This window comes from Hippocampus zosterae, chromosome 11 (assembly GCF_025434085.1).
Source record: "Hippocampus zosterae strain Florida chromosome 11, ASM2543408v3, whole genome shotgun sequence".
Lineage (NCBI taxonomy): Eukaryota > Metazoa > Chordata > Actinopteri > Syngnathiformes > Syngnathidae > Hippocampus > Hippocampus zosterae.
The window spans coordinates 10,473,618-10,492,429 of NC_067461.1; the positions used below are offsets into that span (position 1 = coordinate 10,473,618).

Genomic DNA, 18,812 nt, shown 5'->3' on the forward strand with positions numbered 1-18,812 from the left:
TTTCTGCGTTTGGTATGGTCACTCGAAACTGGACCTCAGCTCTTACTTGCTACGTTTGTGATTCCCTGTTATTAGAACAGGGGAGTTTATTTTTAAAAAAACAAGTCTACACACCCCTGTTCAAATGCCATGTTTTGTGATATTAAATGAGACCCAGAAAAACGTTTTTTAAACTTTTTCCAGTGTAACCCGTACCACTCAATTGATTAAAAATAAATGAACTTTTAGAAAGGGCAATGTCATTCCAATTCATGTTAAATGAGAGTTATCACATGCAAGCCACTATTTTAAGTGCATCTGATTTACCCCAAAATAAAGTTCAGGTTTTCTAGTAGCCTTTTTTCTGACATTGTAGTCATATAACCACAAACCAAGGTCTCACAATCACACCAACAATTTAGTGTTCATTGACTGATAGTGTCCATTTAAATTAATAATTCATAACACTTTTTATTATTTAAACACACGTAAATGGAATATCTTCAATCTTTACTTCAGCAGAGCCACATTTTTTTTCATTCTATCAGATGTGGAGTTGACCTCAATTGTTTTTGGTTAAAAATAAATAAATAACGATTTTAAACAGTTGTAATCTATCTGTCCATTTTTGCCACTTATCCAAGGCAGTCGCTTTACAAGGGAAGCCCGGACTTGTAAGCTTGTGAGTTCTCATCACTCAGAATCAGACCAAATCAAGTCATAATTACCTACTCTATGGTAGAATTTCACAATTGTATTGTATTACATATATATCAGAATGCTCTAACACACATCACTTTCAGATGTCTGCTAAAAACATTCCAGTACTTAAATTGGTCATTTCACTCTATTTTATTCTGTAATTCTGTTGTGGATTTTTAGATACATTCTTAACATTGTTTCATGCACATTAACATAAAAGAAGCACACAAATAAGTAGAGTACATTTTATTCTGGCAAAAGTTTTTAAAAGACCTCTTGTGCACTGAAGTTCAGACTAAGAGAGGAGGATTTTTTTTTCACGTAGAGAAAAGGTGCAAAGGCGAGGCTAATGCAAGGAAGTTGCATTCAAGATCACGTCAAGGTTGTGCAGATTTCTGAGTATGTGTTCCCCACAGCCACTCACAGCCTGACGTCATTGTGAGCAGATCATAACAGAGCACTTATCTTACTGCACCATACTCTATCTATAAAACTGATTGGTATAAAGTCCTGAAGGAAGCACCTTATAAGGCCATATTACAGAGTTAAAGTGTGCAAAGACATTGAATAGTATGTCACATTCAAAGTAGAAAAAAAAGTGATGCGCAGAAAGGCAACATGCAAGCAGCAACATATTTCATGACTGATTGTGTCGGCCCAGTGCCCATTTACAAAGCAACATTTTCCCTTCAGCAAAACGACATTTGGAGGAATTGGTCACATGGGTTACTTATATTATTATTGTTATTATTAAGGCTTCCCTTCAAAGGCCACACGAAAGCCGCTTGATATTTACAGAGCCTGTAATGCCGTAACGCGGATTTAATAAATAACTGTTAGAATGCAAAACGACTTGTTAATATTGCTGAGGTTAGGATTGATTTGGATCGCTGGGTCTGGAGCATGATTGCCGAGTGGTGATTGAGTCAGGTCCTCACTTGGAACTTCCCAGCTCTGGTGAGGTATTTGACCCCTTTAAAAGGTTTGTACTTCTCCCCATACATGTCCAGACGGTTCACCTTCAGGCCTGTAGAGAGCAAGAGTTCATTGTTAGAACAACGTATTGTGACATTCACCTGTTGTTTGTATTACCTGATATGGCCAGCTGCTGAATCTTCATGTCGATGTTGAGCGAGGGGTTGTCCTCAGGTTTCGGAGCACCCGACTGCACACTCAGGCTGCCTCGCAGATTCGGAAGCTTCTGGGGGTTCAGCTTCCCCACATCCCAAACCAAAACCTACACAAAACACACACGGATGCAGTCAAAAACACAGCTAAAACCATTCGTCCATCCATTCGACCATCCAACACTGCTTATCCTGAAGAGGGTCGCGGGGTTTGCTGGAGCCTATCCCAACTCCTTCAGGCAAAAGACAGACTACCCCCTAAAATGGTTGCCAGTCAGTTCCAGGGCACATATAGAGACAAACAACCATACACGCCCACATTCGCACAGTCACTGAGTGGGAACCGATCCCATGCTGCCCGCACACAAGTCAGGTGATTGTACCACAACACCATCGGTGACACAGCTAAAACCATGGTTGCAAATAAACCACATTTTACTATGCGCCGAATGAAAAGTATAACATCAATGATGAGCAACGTTATTTCGCTTATTTTTCTTTTCTGATTTCGGACGCATTTCAGGTCCAGGACGCGCAAATTTTCACCGACAGACTGTCATTAATAGTTTGACATGTGAAATACTGTAGCTCCTCCTCAATGCAAGCGAAAGGGCCATGGTAGGGTCCTACATTGCAGTGGCCCAAGGTAACCGTAACATTTCATGGGTATGTAACCACATTTCAAGTTCTTTTTGTTCATATTACTTTCAAAGAATTACAGCATTGCACTCTGTATCCGACAAGATATTCTCAAATTTGTGTAGTACTAAAGTATGTTAACAAAGTTCCAATAATAAAGTTATGATCAGCTCTCGCATCTACTGCTTTGTAATAACTAGGCTGAGGGTATTCATTACATGGCCCAATTTTGAGTTATGTATTTAGCTGCGTGAAAATGGTAAAATACAACAAGTGGAGTTGAGACAGCAAGCTATAAGCAGAGAACTGTGAGCATCTCCCAAGTAAAACTTTAAACTGTGTTAAATAAAAATGTGGCAATGTCCGCCAAACACCTTATACCTTGTACCTTTCTGAGTGGAATACAATTGACTCCTCAGACCCTGGTTCACTGGCAAGATAATGGCATCTTATGAGCTGAGTGGGCACTCACCTTGGTGGCGAGGTCGTACGTGTAGTTCCCCTGCGTGGCGATGAGGTTGGCACTGAGCACGGCTTTGGGCATGTGGATGGTGACCAGCAAGCCCTCCACCGTCTTCCCCATTGTCTGCTTTGGCCCGATTGTGATGTCCAGACGGCCGCAAGAGCCCGTTTCCATAAAGCTGATGTTCTGCTTCACGTATACCGGAATGGCCACCAGACTGAAGAAGGCAACGGGGTTGATTTTGCTCATCAAAAAAAACTATTGTGAGTTGAAGATATACGACACATCTTTTTGCTGGAAATGACACAAGATAGGAACAAAAGACTAAAAGACGCAGAACCCTTCTCACTCACATTCACACCTCCAGACAATTCAAAGTCGCTGCAAAAGAGTGACGTCATCTGTACTGTACTTACTTTTGGGAGCTGACGTGATAAGTCATTAGGGTGAAGTTGCCGTCGGGCGGGATGAAAGAGAGGACGCGCTCCGACTCCCAGCGCTTGAACCGCACACACGGGTGAAAGCTGACATCGTCCAGGAGACGGGGATTCTTCAATGCACAAAGCAATGACACGGGACCAATTGCACACAAACAGACCTTAAAGGCATTAAAAGTGCAGTTGCACCTCCACTTGTGACAAAACACCACAGACAGGCTAACAAAACTAGCACGGAGCAACAACAACAATGGGGGGTGGGAGGAAGCAACTTCTACATGAACACAATGAAAACACAAACGGTAGCAACACAGGCAGGCAGACAAATAATAATACTCACAGCAATACATTCTTTATCCTCTGTAAAAGAAATACTTAATCATACTGCAGCTTAGTTGCAACAATGTTGCGCGTTTCTTAATCAAATTTGCATTTAGTATCACTATGAATTATACTTCCCCACTGTTCGTTGAATTAATGCATGTAAATTGTGACACTCAAACAGTTCTTCTAACGCCATTTCCATTTGTAAGTCAAGGCACCACTGTACAGTACATCCTCAAAGCTGAGCACTCACCATGAAGGACAGAGTAAGGTCAGGCATCCCCGTGAGTCTGACGCAGGCTTCAATCACACCTTGAATCTCTGCAAACACTGTGGAACCTAAGCAACAAGCACAGTTCCCAAAGATTGGATACCCTTGATATGGTGGTGTAGATTTTTATATGCTTCTGCTTCACCCTACTCCTTTAGAGCTCTTTTTCCTCTGTGCTGAATATTACATGTAAATGCATTATCTGGAATATACTCTGCTAAACCAAACCAAATGGTGGATATTTCAGTAGGCAGTGTCTTCAAACCTGATTTGTCCAAAATGGCATCTATTTCCTCAATGACATCAAAGTATGCTTCATTGTTGGTATATTTCACACCAGCACGCCTCCAGGGGATATTGGACAACTGACCCGTGGGGAGCGTGTCTCCTACATTGCTCCCCCCTAAGGAGAAAGGCAGCACAAGATTTGGATTATGTTCCTACACATTTTAAGATTAAGTAAATACTAGCCATTTGTTTACCGGTGAGAGTATTGACGACCGATCGGAGGATTGTGGGAGGCTTGATCATCTCCTTGAGGACGTTGGACTCGGTTGCCAGCGGAAAGCCGTTGTCGAGCATTTCTTCGAGTATTTCGTACACCGTCACCAGGTTGTCTTTGATCACGCCTTCGGAGCAATCTCCAAAGTAGTCCTGTTGTATGTAAAGCCATTTGAGCATTTGGTCGATATCCTTGATATCATGCTTAAGGGCCGTGTGCTAGTATGTTCTTTGTCCTCATTAGCAAGACTATTTCGCGACCGCGTAGAATGACTGTGTCTTACCAGTAATATTTTTGGGATAGAATGAAACCTTAAACCTACTGTGCTTCTCATGTGCCAACGTTGTCTAACTAGTGAGGACAAAGAGTACACTCAACGTCAACCTTCAACTGGACATCCAGGATTGGTAATAAAAGCTCAGCTTTCTTCAGAGAATTTTACAAAGACAGAAATAGCCCCTCATTATACACTGAATATAAAGTCTGCACACCCCTGTTCAAATGCCAAGCGCATAAGTTAAATAGTTTCAAAACACTGCATTCATTTGAAAACACATTTTTTCACCAATGAAGGAGATTTTGTTGTGGTCTGTTGTTGGTGTTGAACCTTTTTGCTATAGTTTAAAAAGGCATGCGTGATTCAAGGTATGCATTCGGCAAATATAACACAGCTTGTCTGGGGCCAGAGACTGGGGATAGAGGGGGGCAATTTGAACAGCACTGAAAACCCTTGGGCAAAAAAAAAAGCAATGTTAAGATGTGTGTTGACTCCCATGTAACATCAGGTTAAATGTGATTTAAGTTACTGTACTTATTTTTACTTCCTTTCTTGAAAAGATTTTTAAGTCAAATTAGTTGTACTTACAAGGCATACATGGGGGAAAATGTCTTGAAATTATTTACGTAAGTCTCTTTTGGCACTTGAAGATGGATATGTAGACTTTTAAATCCACTGTTGTTTCCCCTCCTATGTTTTGTCTTACCTGAAGTGTGTCTGCAACCCTGTGCAGAAATTCAATGACAAACAGCGGAGGCACTTCAGTCTGGATGACAGCGAGGAAGAAGAGCTTCCCTCTGTATATATTAATGAGATAGTGGTGTGGGGTCTGCAGGATGGGGGGCACATTCTCGGGTTCTAGCGCCTTCTCCTTGGCTTCGAAGAAGTAGTCACACACGCTCCGGTTGATGACGCTCTTCCAGTGTTTCTCCAGGAAGATGTCTCCCGTGTAATTAATGAGGAACAGACTGTGAATCATCTCAGCTGAAAAGAACAAAGTGGTCGTTGTTGTCAACAAAGTAAAGCATCATACTAAATTAACATTCTCTTTCCTGTATTCATTCAGAATTGATGGTGTCAGAAAGGAAATGTCACATGGTTGTGTCAAATCTGAAGAACTCACTGAGTCGATCGCGTTTACTTCGAGCAGTTCCTTAACTTTCAGGTTATAGATGCGGGAATAAATGCAGAGGTATATGCATATTTCCAGCATACAACAAAGTCTAACTACGATGACACGAACCGCTGAATTGCATATGGAGAACAGCTTATGAATAGAAAAATTCCGTGTAACACTTACAAGTTTTACCTGCTGACTGCAGTTTGGTCGACAAGCTGTGATGATGTTGCCACTTGCCACTAGGCAGGAAAGGCCGAGAGAATGCCTGCTCCAGCGAAACGCATAACAAACTTGAGGTAATATTTTATGGCAATCAATTTAATAAACTATAATCAAGATTAAGGTTTTTAAGAGCCTGAAATAATAATGGAAACATTTATCGGGAGAATGAAATGTACGAGGCAACTGTTCTATCTTTTTTTCAGGCACGTTAAAGGCTACTCGTGTATGTTACCTCATTTTCGTCTTTCAGGATTTGGTTACACAGAATGGGGTGTGCTCAGAAATGAGTAAAACACACTAATTTGTGTCACTTACAATTTTACGTCAACTGTGCATTATTCCTGAGTGCGCGTGTTTGTCAACAAATTCTTAACTTCACTCTATTCATTATAGATAGTATCAAACTTGGTATTGTCTAAAATCCGAAATGGAGCCCAAAAACGAAGTCAATGACCCATTTCTAGTTTTGGGATTCAATTATCATATTTCCTAGTTATTCGTTTCTGATAATTGATTACTTTATTGACTGCCTGGCTAATTGTGATGAGAATCAGTGGCTTTTTAGAATCAGCTATATTTAAATATTCGTTTTAGAACAGTGTAACTCCAAAAGTCGAGTGACTATTGTTTTAAATAACGCTGTTCAATTCACTAAATACACAATGTGATTGGTGGGGCCGTCATGGGCCGCCTAGCTTTAGTTGCCTGCGAGCCTATAGTCAGGGTGAATAATATTTGTCATTTATTAACAACGGGATACCTGCATGCTATCTCGCCGGTAAAACGGTTGAACGCTACGTGCCCAGCCTGACCAACAATGGCCTCCTCCGAAGAACCCAAAGCTAAGAAACCTAAAATTTCTGCACATGAGGAGACGGACTGTGCACCCAAAACATCTCCTGTCAAACTAAGGTAACCACAGTCCCGGTGTGTAAAAATGCGTGGTTCAGTATAGTTGTTAAAACAAAATACAAACTTCCCTTGCGGTCATATTTTGTTTACACGAATGTGAATGAGAAGAAATAAGGCCAACGCTTGTGTGTAACCCAGTTGTTACGGTTAACGTGAAATCTAGATTAAAATCTGGAGTGGAATTGAAACAGAATCGTCTTCGAGTAGTGCTATTACAATGTCTTCCCTTGTCACTGTCCCTTGAGTTGCCATTGCCGGTTCAAGGTGACCCTTGGTATGTAGAAAAATAGTTCACTCCCTGTCATTGAATTGCTGTTCCGGTGCCAGGTTTATTGGGGTGACACTTGAACGCACCTTAGCCCGCCCGCCACAACTCGTGGCATGGCAGTCACGTGACTTCGACAAGGCACCGTTTTTATACCCAGTCCCCCGCGAGGGCACTTGGACGCACCGCCGTGCCATTCTTCACACTTAATCCAGCTCCCTTGAATCGTTTATCAGCACACCTCTCACGAACATCTCAGTATCTTTCACGAGAGATGTGTTGAGAGGAGACTGAGCCAATAGCCTGCCAGAAAAAGACTCCTCGTGGCCCTACCTCCTTTAGATGCCAGTCATCCAGTTAGGAGGAGGAGCTGGGGGTGGGGGGGGGGGGGGGGTCATCGATCTGCCACACATTTGTGCTGAAAATGAGCAGTTTGGGAATTCTTTGCTCCTTTCTCATTTAGCTCGCTCATCAAGTCTCGAGCACCTGCACAGACTGACAGAGAGATGTCTGTATTGAGGTAAGTCTCCAGTGGCAAAGAGGATTATTGTAATGCTTAAATAATTGGCTGCACAGATATTATCTGACTTGCATAGAAGGGCGATGTATGTGCTGTTGGACAAGATAGCGAAGGTGTGGCATCCACAGGGGTCCATGCATGGTCTTTCGAAGAAATAAACGTTACTCTTCTATGTTTTGGTAAATGGCTCTAGTTACTAAAGGGAGGCATGTAAATGTAGGCCATGTACTCTGTACTGCAAGATTTTGTGGATTAGAAAAGCAACAAGTTACGTGACAGCCATTCGCTCATGTTGCATATGTGGATGTTTTTCACTGACACATGGCCTAGGGGTCTGGAAACGGGTCGTATGCCGGTCATATGAGTGTCCTTTTGCAAATGGAAATCGCATGACTTCCGTTTAATGCGGTGTTCTTTCCTAAATCCAAGGAGGCCCATACAGCATTTATGAGGGGGGAAAAAGATGCAATTGTCAGTTACGAGGAGTCTTTAAAGTCTAGACACTTATGCAATTGACAGTTTTGTGGCGTCATTTCATTCAAAAGCTCTTCACTCTTTGTTTAATAGATTTTGGACCTCGCATCGAAGATGCTAGATGCATATTGAAGATGCTATATGCTTATATTCTAATTCAATGGAATGTGCATTTTTGCCTCGGTGTCCAGACTAGAGTATGACCCTTTGTGGGTTAAATGTTACAACAGTTCCTCTATGCTGTATTTGTTTGTAGAATTGCATGGCGGGCAAAAATAAGTCAGCCGTATATGCCCGATATCTGTCAGTTTCGCACCCCTGCCTTTTATGAAGTGTTCAAGTGCAGTGTTGTGCCCCGCAGAAACAACCCACAAGCCCGGTGGTGCCATCTTAACATAAGGACGCGCATGGATTGACTGTCCTCTCTCTGTATACTTTGACAACACAATGTCGTAGACGTGCACTATTTCTCCTTTCCCATGGAGATTTTTCATAGTCAGGTGATTGTGGTCACAAGGCGCGAGCCTTTGCAAAAGAATAGTAAATGCATTCAAATCACACATATGCCCATTGTGGTATTTCTGGCACACTTGCTGACTTACCGAGAGCAGACTCTGAGAAAGTAAACAAACAGGCTGCCTTGACATGTAATCTCAAGATGCTCCTTGCTTACTTGGAGGAAAGCGATGACTAAATCCTCTTTTTACACTTATGTTGCAGCCCTAATTCACTGTTCGGGATGGGAAATCCCTTGCTTGACATTTGTGCCGTGGTGGACAAAGACTTCTTGGACAAGTAAGTTCAATAACAGTCAAAATAATTTGTTTCTGTTGGTCTAAGAAGCACAACACGAAATACAAACTGGCAGCTTCAAGTGCAGAATGGGCAATAATGTGTCATTTCAGTCTTGTTTTCTGTTTAACCTCTGAAGTGGGCACAGAAATAACTGTTGGAGTTCCTAATACCAGTTGGCACCAGTCAAACTATTTATTTACCTATTTCGTTGACTTTGTATCCTCTGTAATAAACAGCAGTTTTTTTTCCCCCCATGCAGTGTCCATGCTGCACTGAAGTCAGCAGGACAAAGTGTTCATGTGGCTTCAAGTCCAGAGTCCACCCTGCAAGGAAGCCCTTGCGTAAATGCTGGGATTAGATTTAAAACAGCCGAGCACATACTGTACATCGAATTCAGCCTCTCTTCCAAATAAAGCAGAAATGAAACTGTGCGTCAGGCATGAAAAATGTTTTGGAGAACCACGATTTTGTCTGTACTCCCTGTGAAGATAAACCAAGTCGTGTATGAGGGCTGGGTTTTTTTTCTATATGAATGTCAATAACACTTTTTTTGTGCTTTTTAATTTGTAGATACACACTCAAGCCAAATGACCAGATCCTGGCTGAGGACAAGCACAAAGCACTGTGTGTATTTCCCCTTTAAGAGCCTCTCTTGTAGAATATTGACTATTTGATGTCACATGCTTGTCCGTTAACTGTTCCATCGACATTCTAACGGGCTCCTCTCAAGGCTGCAGCGGACCAGTCACAACAGCCCTGTGAATTGCCCGCGTTGAACTCCTTTTGGTTATAGAACAGCAATAGTAGGGCAGCAGATCTCGCACGGCGAGTGTGTGTGAGCCAATAGCAGAGCAGGACTTTTCACCTCCCAGTTCCTGTCAGACAAGAGCCACAAAGCAAACAGCAGCAGATAAAGTTGAGCAGTCAATCTCACTGTAGTTATTCATAAATGAGTTAGGTAGTCACCCAATACACTTGTTAATCCATTAGGCAAACCTGAATTACCGGTAAATTGCAAATACCCACAAGGAGTTAGTAAAAAGTGCAAAATGGAAACCATGACCTATGAGACGGTGCTTATCCAAGATGAATCAGAAAAAGAGGCCAGGAAGTCATTGCAGTGCTTTTGCATTGTAGACAGAGCACAGTGAAGGTGGCTATTGCCATCACAATAACCCTCAACCTGGCATACGCTGTAAAAAGTGGCCATTGCAGTATATCGTGCATTTTTATATTTGGCGAATAAGCATGCATATCAAGCCCTGCCTTGAGTTCGGAACCATTGAAACAGCCACCATGAATTGGTTTTCTAATTTAAATAGGCCCATCCAACACATGCGTCGTTTTATCCTCCGCTCTTGTAGGATAACCCGTTGTTTCTTTGTTTAGCAAGGAAATGTTTACAGTGAGCCCCACGCTGCAGCATCTGGCTCTGTCTCAGAACATTTAACAGCAGGTGTCCTGCCCACCATCCCGGACAGAACAACTGTACATCAAACAAGGCAAATCTTGGTGCTTTTTGTCTTGCTATTAATATTGATTTATAATATATAATAAATTGCGAAGTTCAGCCTATTTTACTGCATATTATGGAGGAGTAAAACGTCTAGATTTCTCTGCTCAAACGAAGTAGGGCCAGTAGGCAACACTGTGGTGTGTGTTGTAATGCATGTCTGATGCCACTAGAGGTCATTGCCTACTCTGGAACAAGCAGTTGATTTGAGACCGATTGAAGTTCTGCTGCATACATGGACTGTATTGGCATGAATGTTTTGGGGGATACCACCCATCAGAGAGTGCATTCAAGCATGTGGAGTCTCTACATGCTACTTAAACACATTAGGAGTGTTAGGACCTTTCAAGTGTGATTCCGAAACCATCTTAGAATCGGTAACTTAAGCCTGGCAATATCTGTTCGATCAAGTGTGATTATAGGTTTTGCTTTATTTATTATTTTTATGCATTTGTTATTTTTTTCCGCATGCAGATTTGACGAGATAGTGAACAAGTTCAAAGCGGAATACCACGCTGGGGGAGCCACACAGAACTCCATCAAGATTGCTCAGGTTCGTCACATGCGTCGTGCTGTGAAAATCACCACAGTGATTCCGTCCTTCATTTAATGTGGAGTTGTAATCTGCGCCTTCACTGCGTGCAGTGGATGATCCAGGAGCCTCACAACGTGGGCACTTTCTTCGGATGCATCGGCAAAGACAAGTTTGGGGAGATCCTGAAGCAGAAGGCAGAGGAGGCCCACATCGATGCCCACTATTACGAGCAAGACAAGGAACCCACGGGTTCGTGTGCAGCGTGCGCCACCGGAGCGAACCGGTAAGGGCCACCACACACACGCAAGCTCATTTTGTTTACTTGAAACATGCAGTACATGGTTTGTTATTCTCTGGCGTTTCCCCCCTTTCTTTAAGGTCACTGGTGGCTAACCTGGCTGCCGCTAATTGTTATGAGAAGGAGAAACATCTGGACCTTGAAGAAAATTGGAAGTTGGTGGAAAAGGCTAAAGTTTACTATATTGCCGTGAGTACTGATTTGCGAATGTTGCTTGACTCTCTTGTTCACCTCAAACTTTCAAGGTGAACTTTAGAACCTTCACTTTACATGAAAACAACTCCCTGCTTGTCACTCAATACAATAATAGCTTAACTACAGCAGTTATCTAACCTTTGAGACCGAGTAATCAAAATGGATTTATGACCTGGATTTGGATTGTTTCACAGTGATTCCATCAACTATCATTGAGAAAGAGAAAGAAACCTAAAATAGTGTGTTGCTTAAGATAAGATAAGATATCCTTTATTTGTACCACACACCCCAAAAGAAATTATGAAATCCATGTTTCAGAAAATTAAATTTTATGTGTTAAATGAACACGTTTTAAACTCTTCCAAAAAAAAAAAAAAACCCATAGATTAAGGTACCCCGTAATTGAATTAAAAAGCTGAACGTAGAGCAAACTTCGAGAGCTGAACTTGAGTCATCATCTTGTCAACTTTTGGAGCGTGTAGTGGAGTCTTGCCCCGATTTAAAAGTACTCTGGAAAAAAGAGAACAATTTCAATGAACAGGGAAAGAAATATTTGCAAAATTACTGCCTAAGTATTTATTGTACCTGGTTATTGGGACTTCTATGCCCAGTGTCTGCAAATCAGGGCTGTAGGAAGTCACCTTTATCTTTATAGTGATGCGGACGGCAAATGCTGATCACCTAAATTGCACAAGGTCTGAAGAAAGAAGTGATACACGTTTCTGAGACAAATATCATATACTTCAATCGAACACTTCTAATTTATTACAACATAAGGATGTCGCGTGCAGCTCCGTTCTTGCGGGTTGCCAACCGCTGGTCCATTGTGTCCTATCGATTTTATTGAGAGCAATTCAATTCTACTCCAATATATTGCAGAGGTTTTATTTTGAAAAGTCCAAAAAATTTCACATTCAGTAATTTGTTAGTGGGCGGCCCGGTAGTCCAGTGGTTACCACGTGGGCTTCACAGTGCAGAGGTACCAGGTTCGATTCCAGCTCCGGCCTCCCTGTGTGGAGTTTGCATGTTCTCCCCGGGCCTGTGTGGGTTTTCTCCGGGTGCTCCGGTTTCCTCCCACATTCCAAAAACATGCGTGGCAGGCTGATTGAACACTCTAAATTGTCCCTAGGTGTGAGTGTGAGCGTGAATGGTTGTTCGTCTCTGTGTGCCCTGCGATTGGCTGGCAACCGATTCAGGGTGTCCCCTGCCTACTGCCCGGAGACAGCTGGGATCGGCTCCAGCACCCCCCGCTACCCTAATGAGGATCAAGCGACTCGGAAGAGGAATTAATGAATGAATAATTTGTTAGTAAACTGAGACGTGCTTATCAGTAGTTCAGTCTGGATACTTTTTGTTTAATGTTGTATTGTGAGATTTTTCTATTCTAAAGTTAAATGTGTGCCTTGGCTCAAAGTTTCGGGAGACACTGTTTCATAGTGTCGTATGTGTATTTAATCAGATGTAAAGAAACATTTCTTTTTGCTCGTGGCTTCGTATAGTATTTTACCACTGCTATCCTGTATTTCGACATGTATTGATGCAGATGTTGACCGTTTCCTTCCAGGGTTTCTTTGTCACAGTGTCTTTGGAGTCCATGCTGAAAGTGGCCAAGCACGCGTCGGAAAATAACAAACTGTTCTGCCTCAACCTGTCGGCACCCTTCATCTGTCAGTTTTTTAAGGACCATCTCATGCAGCTCTTGCCTTACGTGGATGTGCTCTTTGGCAATGAGACGGTAAGGCAGCTTTCCACCTTATTTGTGTGCTTGGGTTCCGAATAATAGCACTGTATGAAAAACAAAAGGGAGTCGAGCAAAAAAAAATTATAATCTTTATTATAGTTTTTATTTCCATACACGCAAATGCACAGGGACCACCGCGCTTTCTACTACTCCAAATCAAACATGAATAAAATGTAGCAAATGTGTTATTCCTTTTTGGAAGTTAAATGTCTGTGTTGCTCCAACCTCTGACACAACATGATTACACTACATTCTGAATTGTTTTGGCTTGCCCCCACGAGTTCTCTATTGTGTTACGGTCTGGGAATCGGGTCTGCCGATAGGTGCGACTGGACTCATTGTATTTTCCTTCAGCATGAGCAACCATTGCCTCTTCAAATATTCTGATGTACTGTATTCAAACTCATCCATGACTCCTGGTAAGCCAAAAAATGGTCCAGCACGACAGAATGAGAAACATCCCCATAGCATTATGGCAGCGTATTCTTTATTTTCTTGACAAACTGTCTGCAGTCCCTCTTTGTCCCCAAAAAAGCAATCTTGCTTTCATCAGTCCACAAAATTGCTCAATTTCGCTTTTGGGCCAGCGAGTGTGTCCTTTGAGAAATTGTTGCCTCTTCGACACATTCCACCCCCCCCCCCCCCCGCCCCCCCTCACTACTGGACTTCGCAGGGGCTTCTTGTTAACAGCTTGGATTCCAATAGGTGTCTTAAAGATTTCCAGCGTAATTGTGGAATTTTGTCTCGTCATCTTAGGCTAGAGTAGCAGTTTTCTGCAAAGCAATCCTCAGAAACAACGGTTAAAGAACAATGTATAGATGAAGTGATTTGCACGGAAAGCTAATTCTTGAAGCAAAGTTGTTGTTTTTTTCTGTTTAGAAACCTTTGGAACTATTGGCCAAAAGGTTCAACATGGCTTCATTGAACCATAATAACATTGTCACTCGTGTTTGGGAGAGTTTGTTATGGTCTGAGGTAACCAGGTGGAATTTAGGCAAGGTGGAGGGAATCGTGGACAGTTCAAAGTGAAAGTCACTTACCGTACTTAAAAAAATGCAAAGAAAAGCCTACTAGAACAGTTTAACTTTATTCGTGGTTAATCAGAGGCACATAAAATTTTGTGAATCCAAGAGAAAATGAGTGAATCCGATTGGTTAATTCCAAACAAAGCCAGCTCCCTGTTATGGAGGGTGTGCAACTGCATTATTTCAATTGGTTTTTTTTCCCTTTCCCTCTCAAAATGACTAAAATGTATTGATTTAATTCACAATGTAAGGGGGGAGGGGGGATATAACACCAAGACTGTTGATAATGGAAATGCTTGTTGTGCCAGATTAAAAATGTGACATTTTTTTCCATGTGAGGATCATCAAACATTAACTAAAGATTTTTTATTATTTTTTGGTTTTGATTCTATCCTACAGGAGGCAGCCGCATTCGCGAAAGAGCAAGCTTTTGAGGTGATTTAATGTCCCTCCTGTTCTCGCCGCTGCTCTTTCATCTATTTTGTATAAAACATGTGCCATGCGTCACATCTCTGCAGATCAAAGACATTAAGGAGATTGCCAAGAAAATGCAGGCCCTGCCCAAAATCAACACCAAGCGACAAAGGATTGTTGTCTTGACTCAGGGGACGGATGAAACTGTGATGGCTCTCAGTAAGATTTCCATTGCCCCCCCCCCCAAATAAAACAACGCTGTATTTGAGGTCTAATTATTTCTCCTCTTTATGTTCAGGTGATAAAATTGAGACCTTTCCAGTGATGGCAATTGATCCCAAAGACCTCGTGGACACAAACGGTGCTGGTGACGCCTTTGTAGGAGGTGAGAGCTTGCCATGTATGCTTCTCTGTCTTGTTAGGTTACAGTGTGTCTTCCCACTTTTGAAACAAACAAAAAAATCCTTCTCTTTCGCAGGTTTCCTGTCTGGGCTGGTCCGAGAAAAAACACTGGACCAATGCGTGAGAGCAGCTCACTATGCTGCCAACGTCATCATTAGAAGATTGGGTTGCACGTTCCCTGAAAAGCCAGACTTTGTTTGATGTGTTTTTATTTTTGTTCTGTTCCACCCCAAAAATGTCCATCGTTGAACACAAACATGTCACCCGGAATGCTTTTTATCCCGGTTTTCCCCATCCATCAGATATATTTTTTTAACCTACCATCCGACTTCTTTTTAATTGTTACCTTTGTGCCACCTCACATGAGTATGTATTCTTTTTTCCACCTGGTTGCGCTGCAGGGACTATTAATAAGGATTTGTCAGTCATTCAGATGCAAGATCAGCAAATCAAAGAATTAATTTGTGTGTGATCCATTAGGCCAGTTAAGGACAGGACAAAGTTTTTTTTTGTTTTGTTTTGTTTTGTTTTTCAAATGCATGATTAGTAGGTGTCAAAGCCACTAGCCACAGGAAGCAGAACTGTGACACTCAACTTTGTGCAAATAATGAGTGCCTTTTATTCTTTGTTGCAAACGTTTAAAGACTTGAAGCCACTTTTGTCATCAGTATGCAAAGTAATAGTGCACATATGCTATTACTATTGGAACCTAAGACCAACAATCAAAGGATAATTGTGGCAGTGGCCATTGTAATTGTGTATTTAATTTTTTTTTTTTACCCATTTTCCAAGTACCTCAAGACTTGGCTTTGTTTAATTCGACATAAATACACGTTTATCACATTGGGATAAGATTTGATATTCATCTCTTTCTCTTTGATTTGGATCAATCAATACTTGAATACACGTGACAATTTTTGATGATGCACAATGGTATTTTCTTCCTTTTATTGTAATTGTTTTAAAATCTTGGATGTACAATCCCGTTCCATTCTTTTCCGCAATATGTGCTCAAACAAGAGGCCTCAAGTGACCCTTTTGTCTGGTTGTTGCCAGACTTTGTCTAGCCTGGACAAATACAATGAAAACAAAACAAAAATCGCGAGTGTTGGATTTTTTTTTCCCTCTTATTATTCAATTTTTCAACATTGCATTGCCGATTTAAACATTTAAACCCTTTACAAAGGTAAATGAGATGCATTTAAGACGTTTCATGATGGATTAATAAAAGTCAATTGTTCCACAGGACTCATATTTTAGTCTTAGTCTCCTGTATGGTGGCCCTTATAACATCAGCTTGTGTTAAAACATGTGTTTTATTCCTTTTATTTTCTACTACTTTCTAAAGTTAACAATACAGACTGTGCTTGTCTGTCAGAAGTAGTCGCAAATTTAGAAATGATTCTTCCTTTTTCTGAAGTTACTGCATCTCCCCTGATGTACTCTAAACAACATCCACCCATCACTTGCACATTTGCTCAACACGTTCACTGCTACAAGAAAGCAGGTTGCCGAGACAAAAATGAGATATGAAACCCAGTGGACTCCAACCCCCTTTTAAAATGTGATCCCAATCACGAATGTTGATCTTGCGTCTTTTGTCGCTTTAGTCTTAGCTTGTCCTCTTGCAGCGTGATGTCCAGAGCTCTGAGCTGTTTCAGGAAACCATGGTTGGGCAGGACGCAACGGCGGTGTCGCACATGCTCAATGGCGTCCACCACTGTTAAGCCTTGCTCCATCATCAGGTAGGCCAAGACCAGTGACGCTGACCTGCTGCGACCCATCACGCAGTGCACCAACACCTTGTCTGGAACCAGTCATAAGGTGAGAATAATTGCAGAATGGTTGTGGCGGATGGCGAAGGCTTGCTTTCATTTGGGCAGTGAATTTTTCTTTATGCTTGCTAAATGTAGTGCGTATTAAACATCCACCCCCCCCCCCCCCAAGTAACGTCTAAAAAATGTAAATCCGCTGCACATAAAAATATACCGTAATCAAATGTTTAAAAACAAACAGTTCAGTTGTGTTTATCTTGGAAGTTAAATACAACTGAACTGTACTTTGTTTTACTCCTCTGTCTGCAGCCAGGTCAGCATTGCAAACGAGAATCTGTTCTCAATTGTCTTACCCGGAATAGACAAATGAAATATATAAACTCATTTAAGTACAGTAATGAAGTACTGCAATGCTACTTTGTTACTTCAGCTTCAAGACTGCACCCTTAACTTACTCTGTGGTTGTCCCAGGGCCTCACTGATGAACCGTGTCGCCGGGTAGAAGAACTGCGAGATGTTGAACGTGGGTTTGTCGTCGGCCTCCACCCCAAAATACTGGATGCCCATGTCTGTGTAGTATTCTACACCAGTCAGCACATTGTTGTACATCCCCTCTGCAGCATTCAACACATGCGTGATACCCAGCTCCTTCAGACCAGGTCGCTCCAGAGCCGTCTTCCTGTTTCCCAAACAACACATACCGCTGAATTTGTTCATAGAATCAATTCTAGTCATGATTTCTTTTCCTTTTCTTTCTTTCTGAAGAACTCCAGCAGTTTGTGCGTGTTGACTTACTCATCCCCGATGAAGACATTGGGCCAGACTTGGTTGAAGTGTGCATATTGAACGCTGCTGCCAGTCCAGAAAAGCTGCTCCAGGTCTAGAGTACCTGGTGTGATGTAATCACTGTCTGGGTCCACTTGAACCGCCATGTAGGGGTTCTTTCCTCTTGATTTTACTCCACAGGAGGACATGGTTCACTGTAGGCACCAAGGAAAATAATATATTTATGAAAATAATGATTTCAACTTAAACTAGTATGATGTTTTTTTATGTTTAGTTTTTCCACTTTCCTCCTTGTTTAGACTTGTATCTCTTCTATAGTAGGCGCGTTCATGCGGCAGTGCAAAGTCCCCATACAAAGTCCAGTGATTGACATGTCATGCCATGACAATCCATGACATGTAGCAATATCTCCAAGCAATGTTGCCCTGTGCGACCGCACATAATGCTGATGCCAGAAACCGCCACTGAATATATTGTAAGAAACAGATCTGCAAATTATTACTGCGAATGTACCTACACATATCAATGAAACCAAAAGAATCTGAGGATGTCATTCAACTTGTGCATTATAATCAGTTTCATTCGGATCCTATGGCCTGTTAGCCCTTTACATCACTTGAGAAGATTTCATACGGCGTAGTAGCACTTGGTAGCTCCTTCAGCCAGAGACTGTTACACCCGCGCTGCAAGAAGGAGAGATACCGACGCTCATTCCTACCGACTGCTGTCAGGCTGATGAATAAAAAATAACAATCATAATAATAATTAAATGATGTGAAGGAAAATTGTAAATAGTACTGCGATTTATCCATTTTGTGTTCATATTGCATTTAATTGAAAGATGTTTGTTGTTTTTTTCTCTTTCTTCTTTCTTCTTTCTACATACATTCTTGCTGCTGGAGGCTGAAATTTCCCCAGTGTGGGACGAATAAAGGATATCTTATCTTATCTTAGTATGCAATTCTAAAAGCAAGTTAAACATCAAAGCAGTAGTTCTTAACCTGGGTTCGATCGAACCCTCAGGGTTCGGTGAATCGGTCTCAGGGGTTCGACGGAGCCCCTGCCATGGAGGTTAAGACACACATGACGCAACGTGTCA

The 18,812-nt window shown here is 41.8% G+C and overlaps 3 protein-coding genes across 7 annotated transcripts; 1 reads left to right on the forward strand and 2 right to left on the reverse strand.

The window, feature by feature from the left end:
- Window positions 1-912: 912 nt before the first annotated feature.
- On the reverse strand, window positions 913-9,378 carry ap3m1 (adaptor related protein complex 3 subunit mu 1). Of its 4 annotated transcripts, none has more exons than XM_052079525.1 (9): window positions 9,230-9,378; window positions 5,428-5,705; window positions 4,425-4,596; window positions 4,208-4,345; window positions 3,925-4,010; window positions 3,327-3,460; window positions 2,920-3,127; window positions 1,774-1,918; window positions 913-1,708 (listed from the first exon to the last, which is right to left on the reverse strand). In XM_052079525.1, the coding sequence occupies exons 1-9, from the start codon at window positions 9,282-9,284 to the stop codon at window positions 1,608-1,610; spliced, it is 1,317 nt and encodes a 438-aa protein (XP_051935485.1). In that variant the 5' UTR covers window positions 9,285-9,378; the 3' UTR covers window positions 913-1,607. The 4 variants fall into 4 exon arrangements, with proteins under 4 accessions (XP_051935485.1, XP_051935488.1, XP_051935486.1 ...); XM_052079528.1 differs by lacking the exon at window positions 9,230-9,378 and adding an exon at window positions 7,192-7,207; XM_052079526.1 differs by lacking the exon at window positions 9,230-9,378 and adding an exon at window positions 6,031-6,291.
- LOC127609944 (adenosine kinase-like) lies at window positions 6,795-16,250 on the forward strand. Of its 2 annotated transcripts, XM_052079532.1 has the most exons (12): window positions 6,795-6,975; window positions 7,704-7,760; window positions 8,955-9,029; window positions 9,600-9,653; window positions 11,017-11,095; window positions 11,188-11,360; window positions 11,456-11,564; window positions 13,135-13,305; window positions 14,736-14,771; window positions 14,855-14,969; window positions 15,049-15,135; window positions 15,229-16,250. In XM_052079532.1, the coding sequence occupies exons 1-12, from the start codon at window positions 6,881-6,883 to the stop codon at window positions 15,351-15,353; spliced, it is 1,176 nt and encodes a 391-aa protein (XP_051935492.1). In that variant the 5' UTR covers window positions 6,795-6,880; the 3' UTR covers window positions 15,354-16,250. The 2 variants fall into 2 exon arrangements, with proteins under 2 accessions (XP_051935492.1, XP_051935493.1); XM_052079533.1 differs by lacking the exon at window positions 7,704-7,760 and having other exon boundaries at window positions 6,796-6,975.
- Window positions 15,907-18,246, reverse strand: LOC127609955 (dual specificity phosphatase 29-like). The gene is made up of 3 exons (XM_052079551.1): window positions 17,723-18,246; window positions 17,383-17,606; window positions 15,907-16,959 (listed from the first exon to the last, which is right to left on the reverse strand). The coding sequence occupies exons 1-3, from the start codon at window positions 17,899-17,901 to the stop codon at window positions 16,727-16,729; spliced, it is 636 nt and encodes a 211-aa protein (XP_051935511.1). The 5' UTR covers window positions 17,902-18,246; the 3' UTR covers window positions 15,907-16,726.
- Window positions 18,247-18,812: the final 566 nt, after the last annotated feature.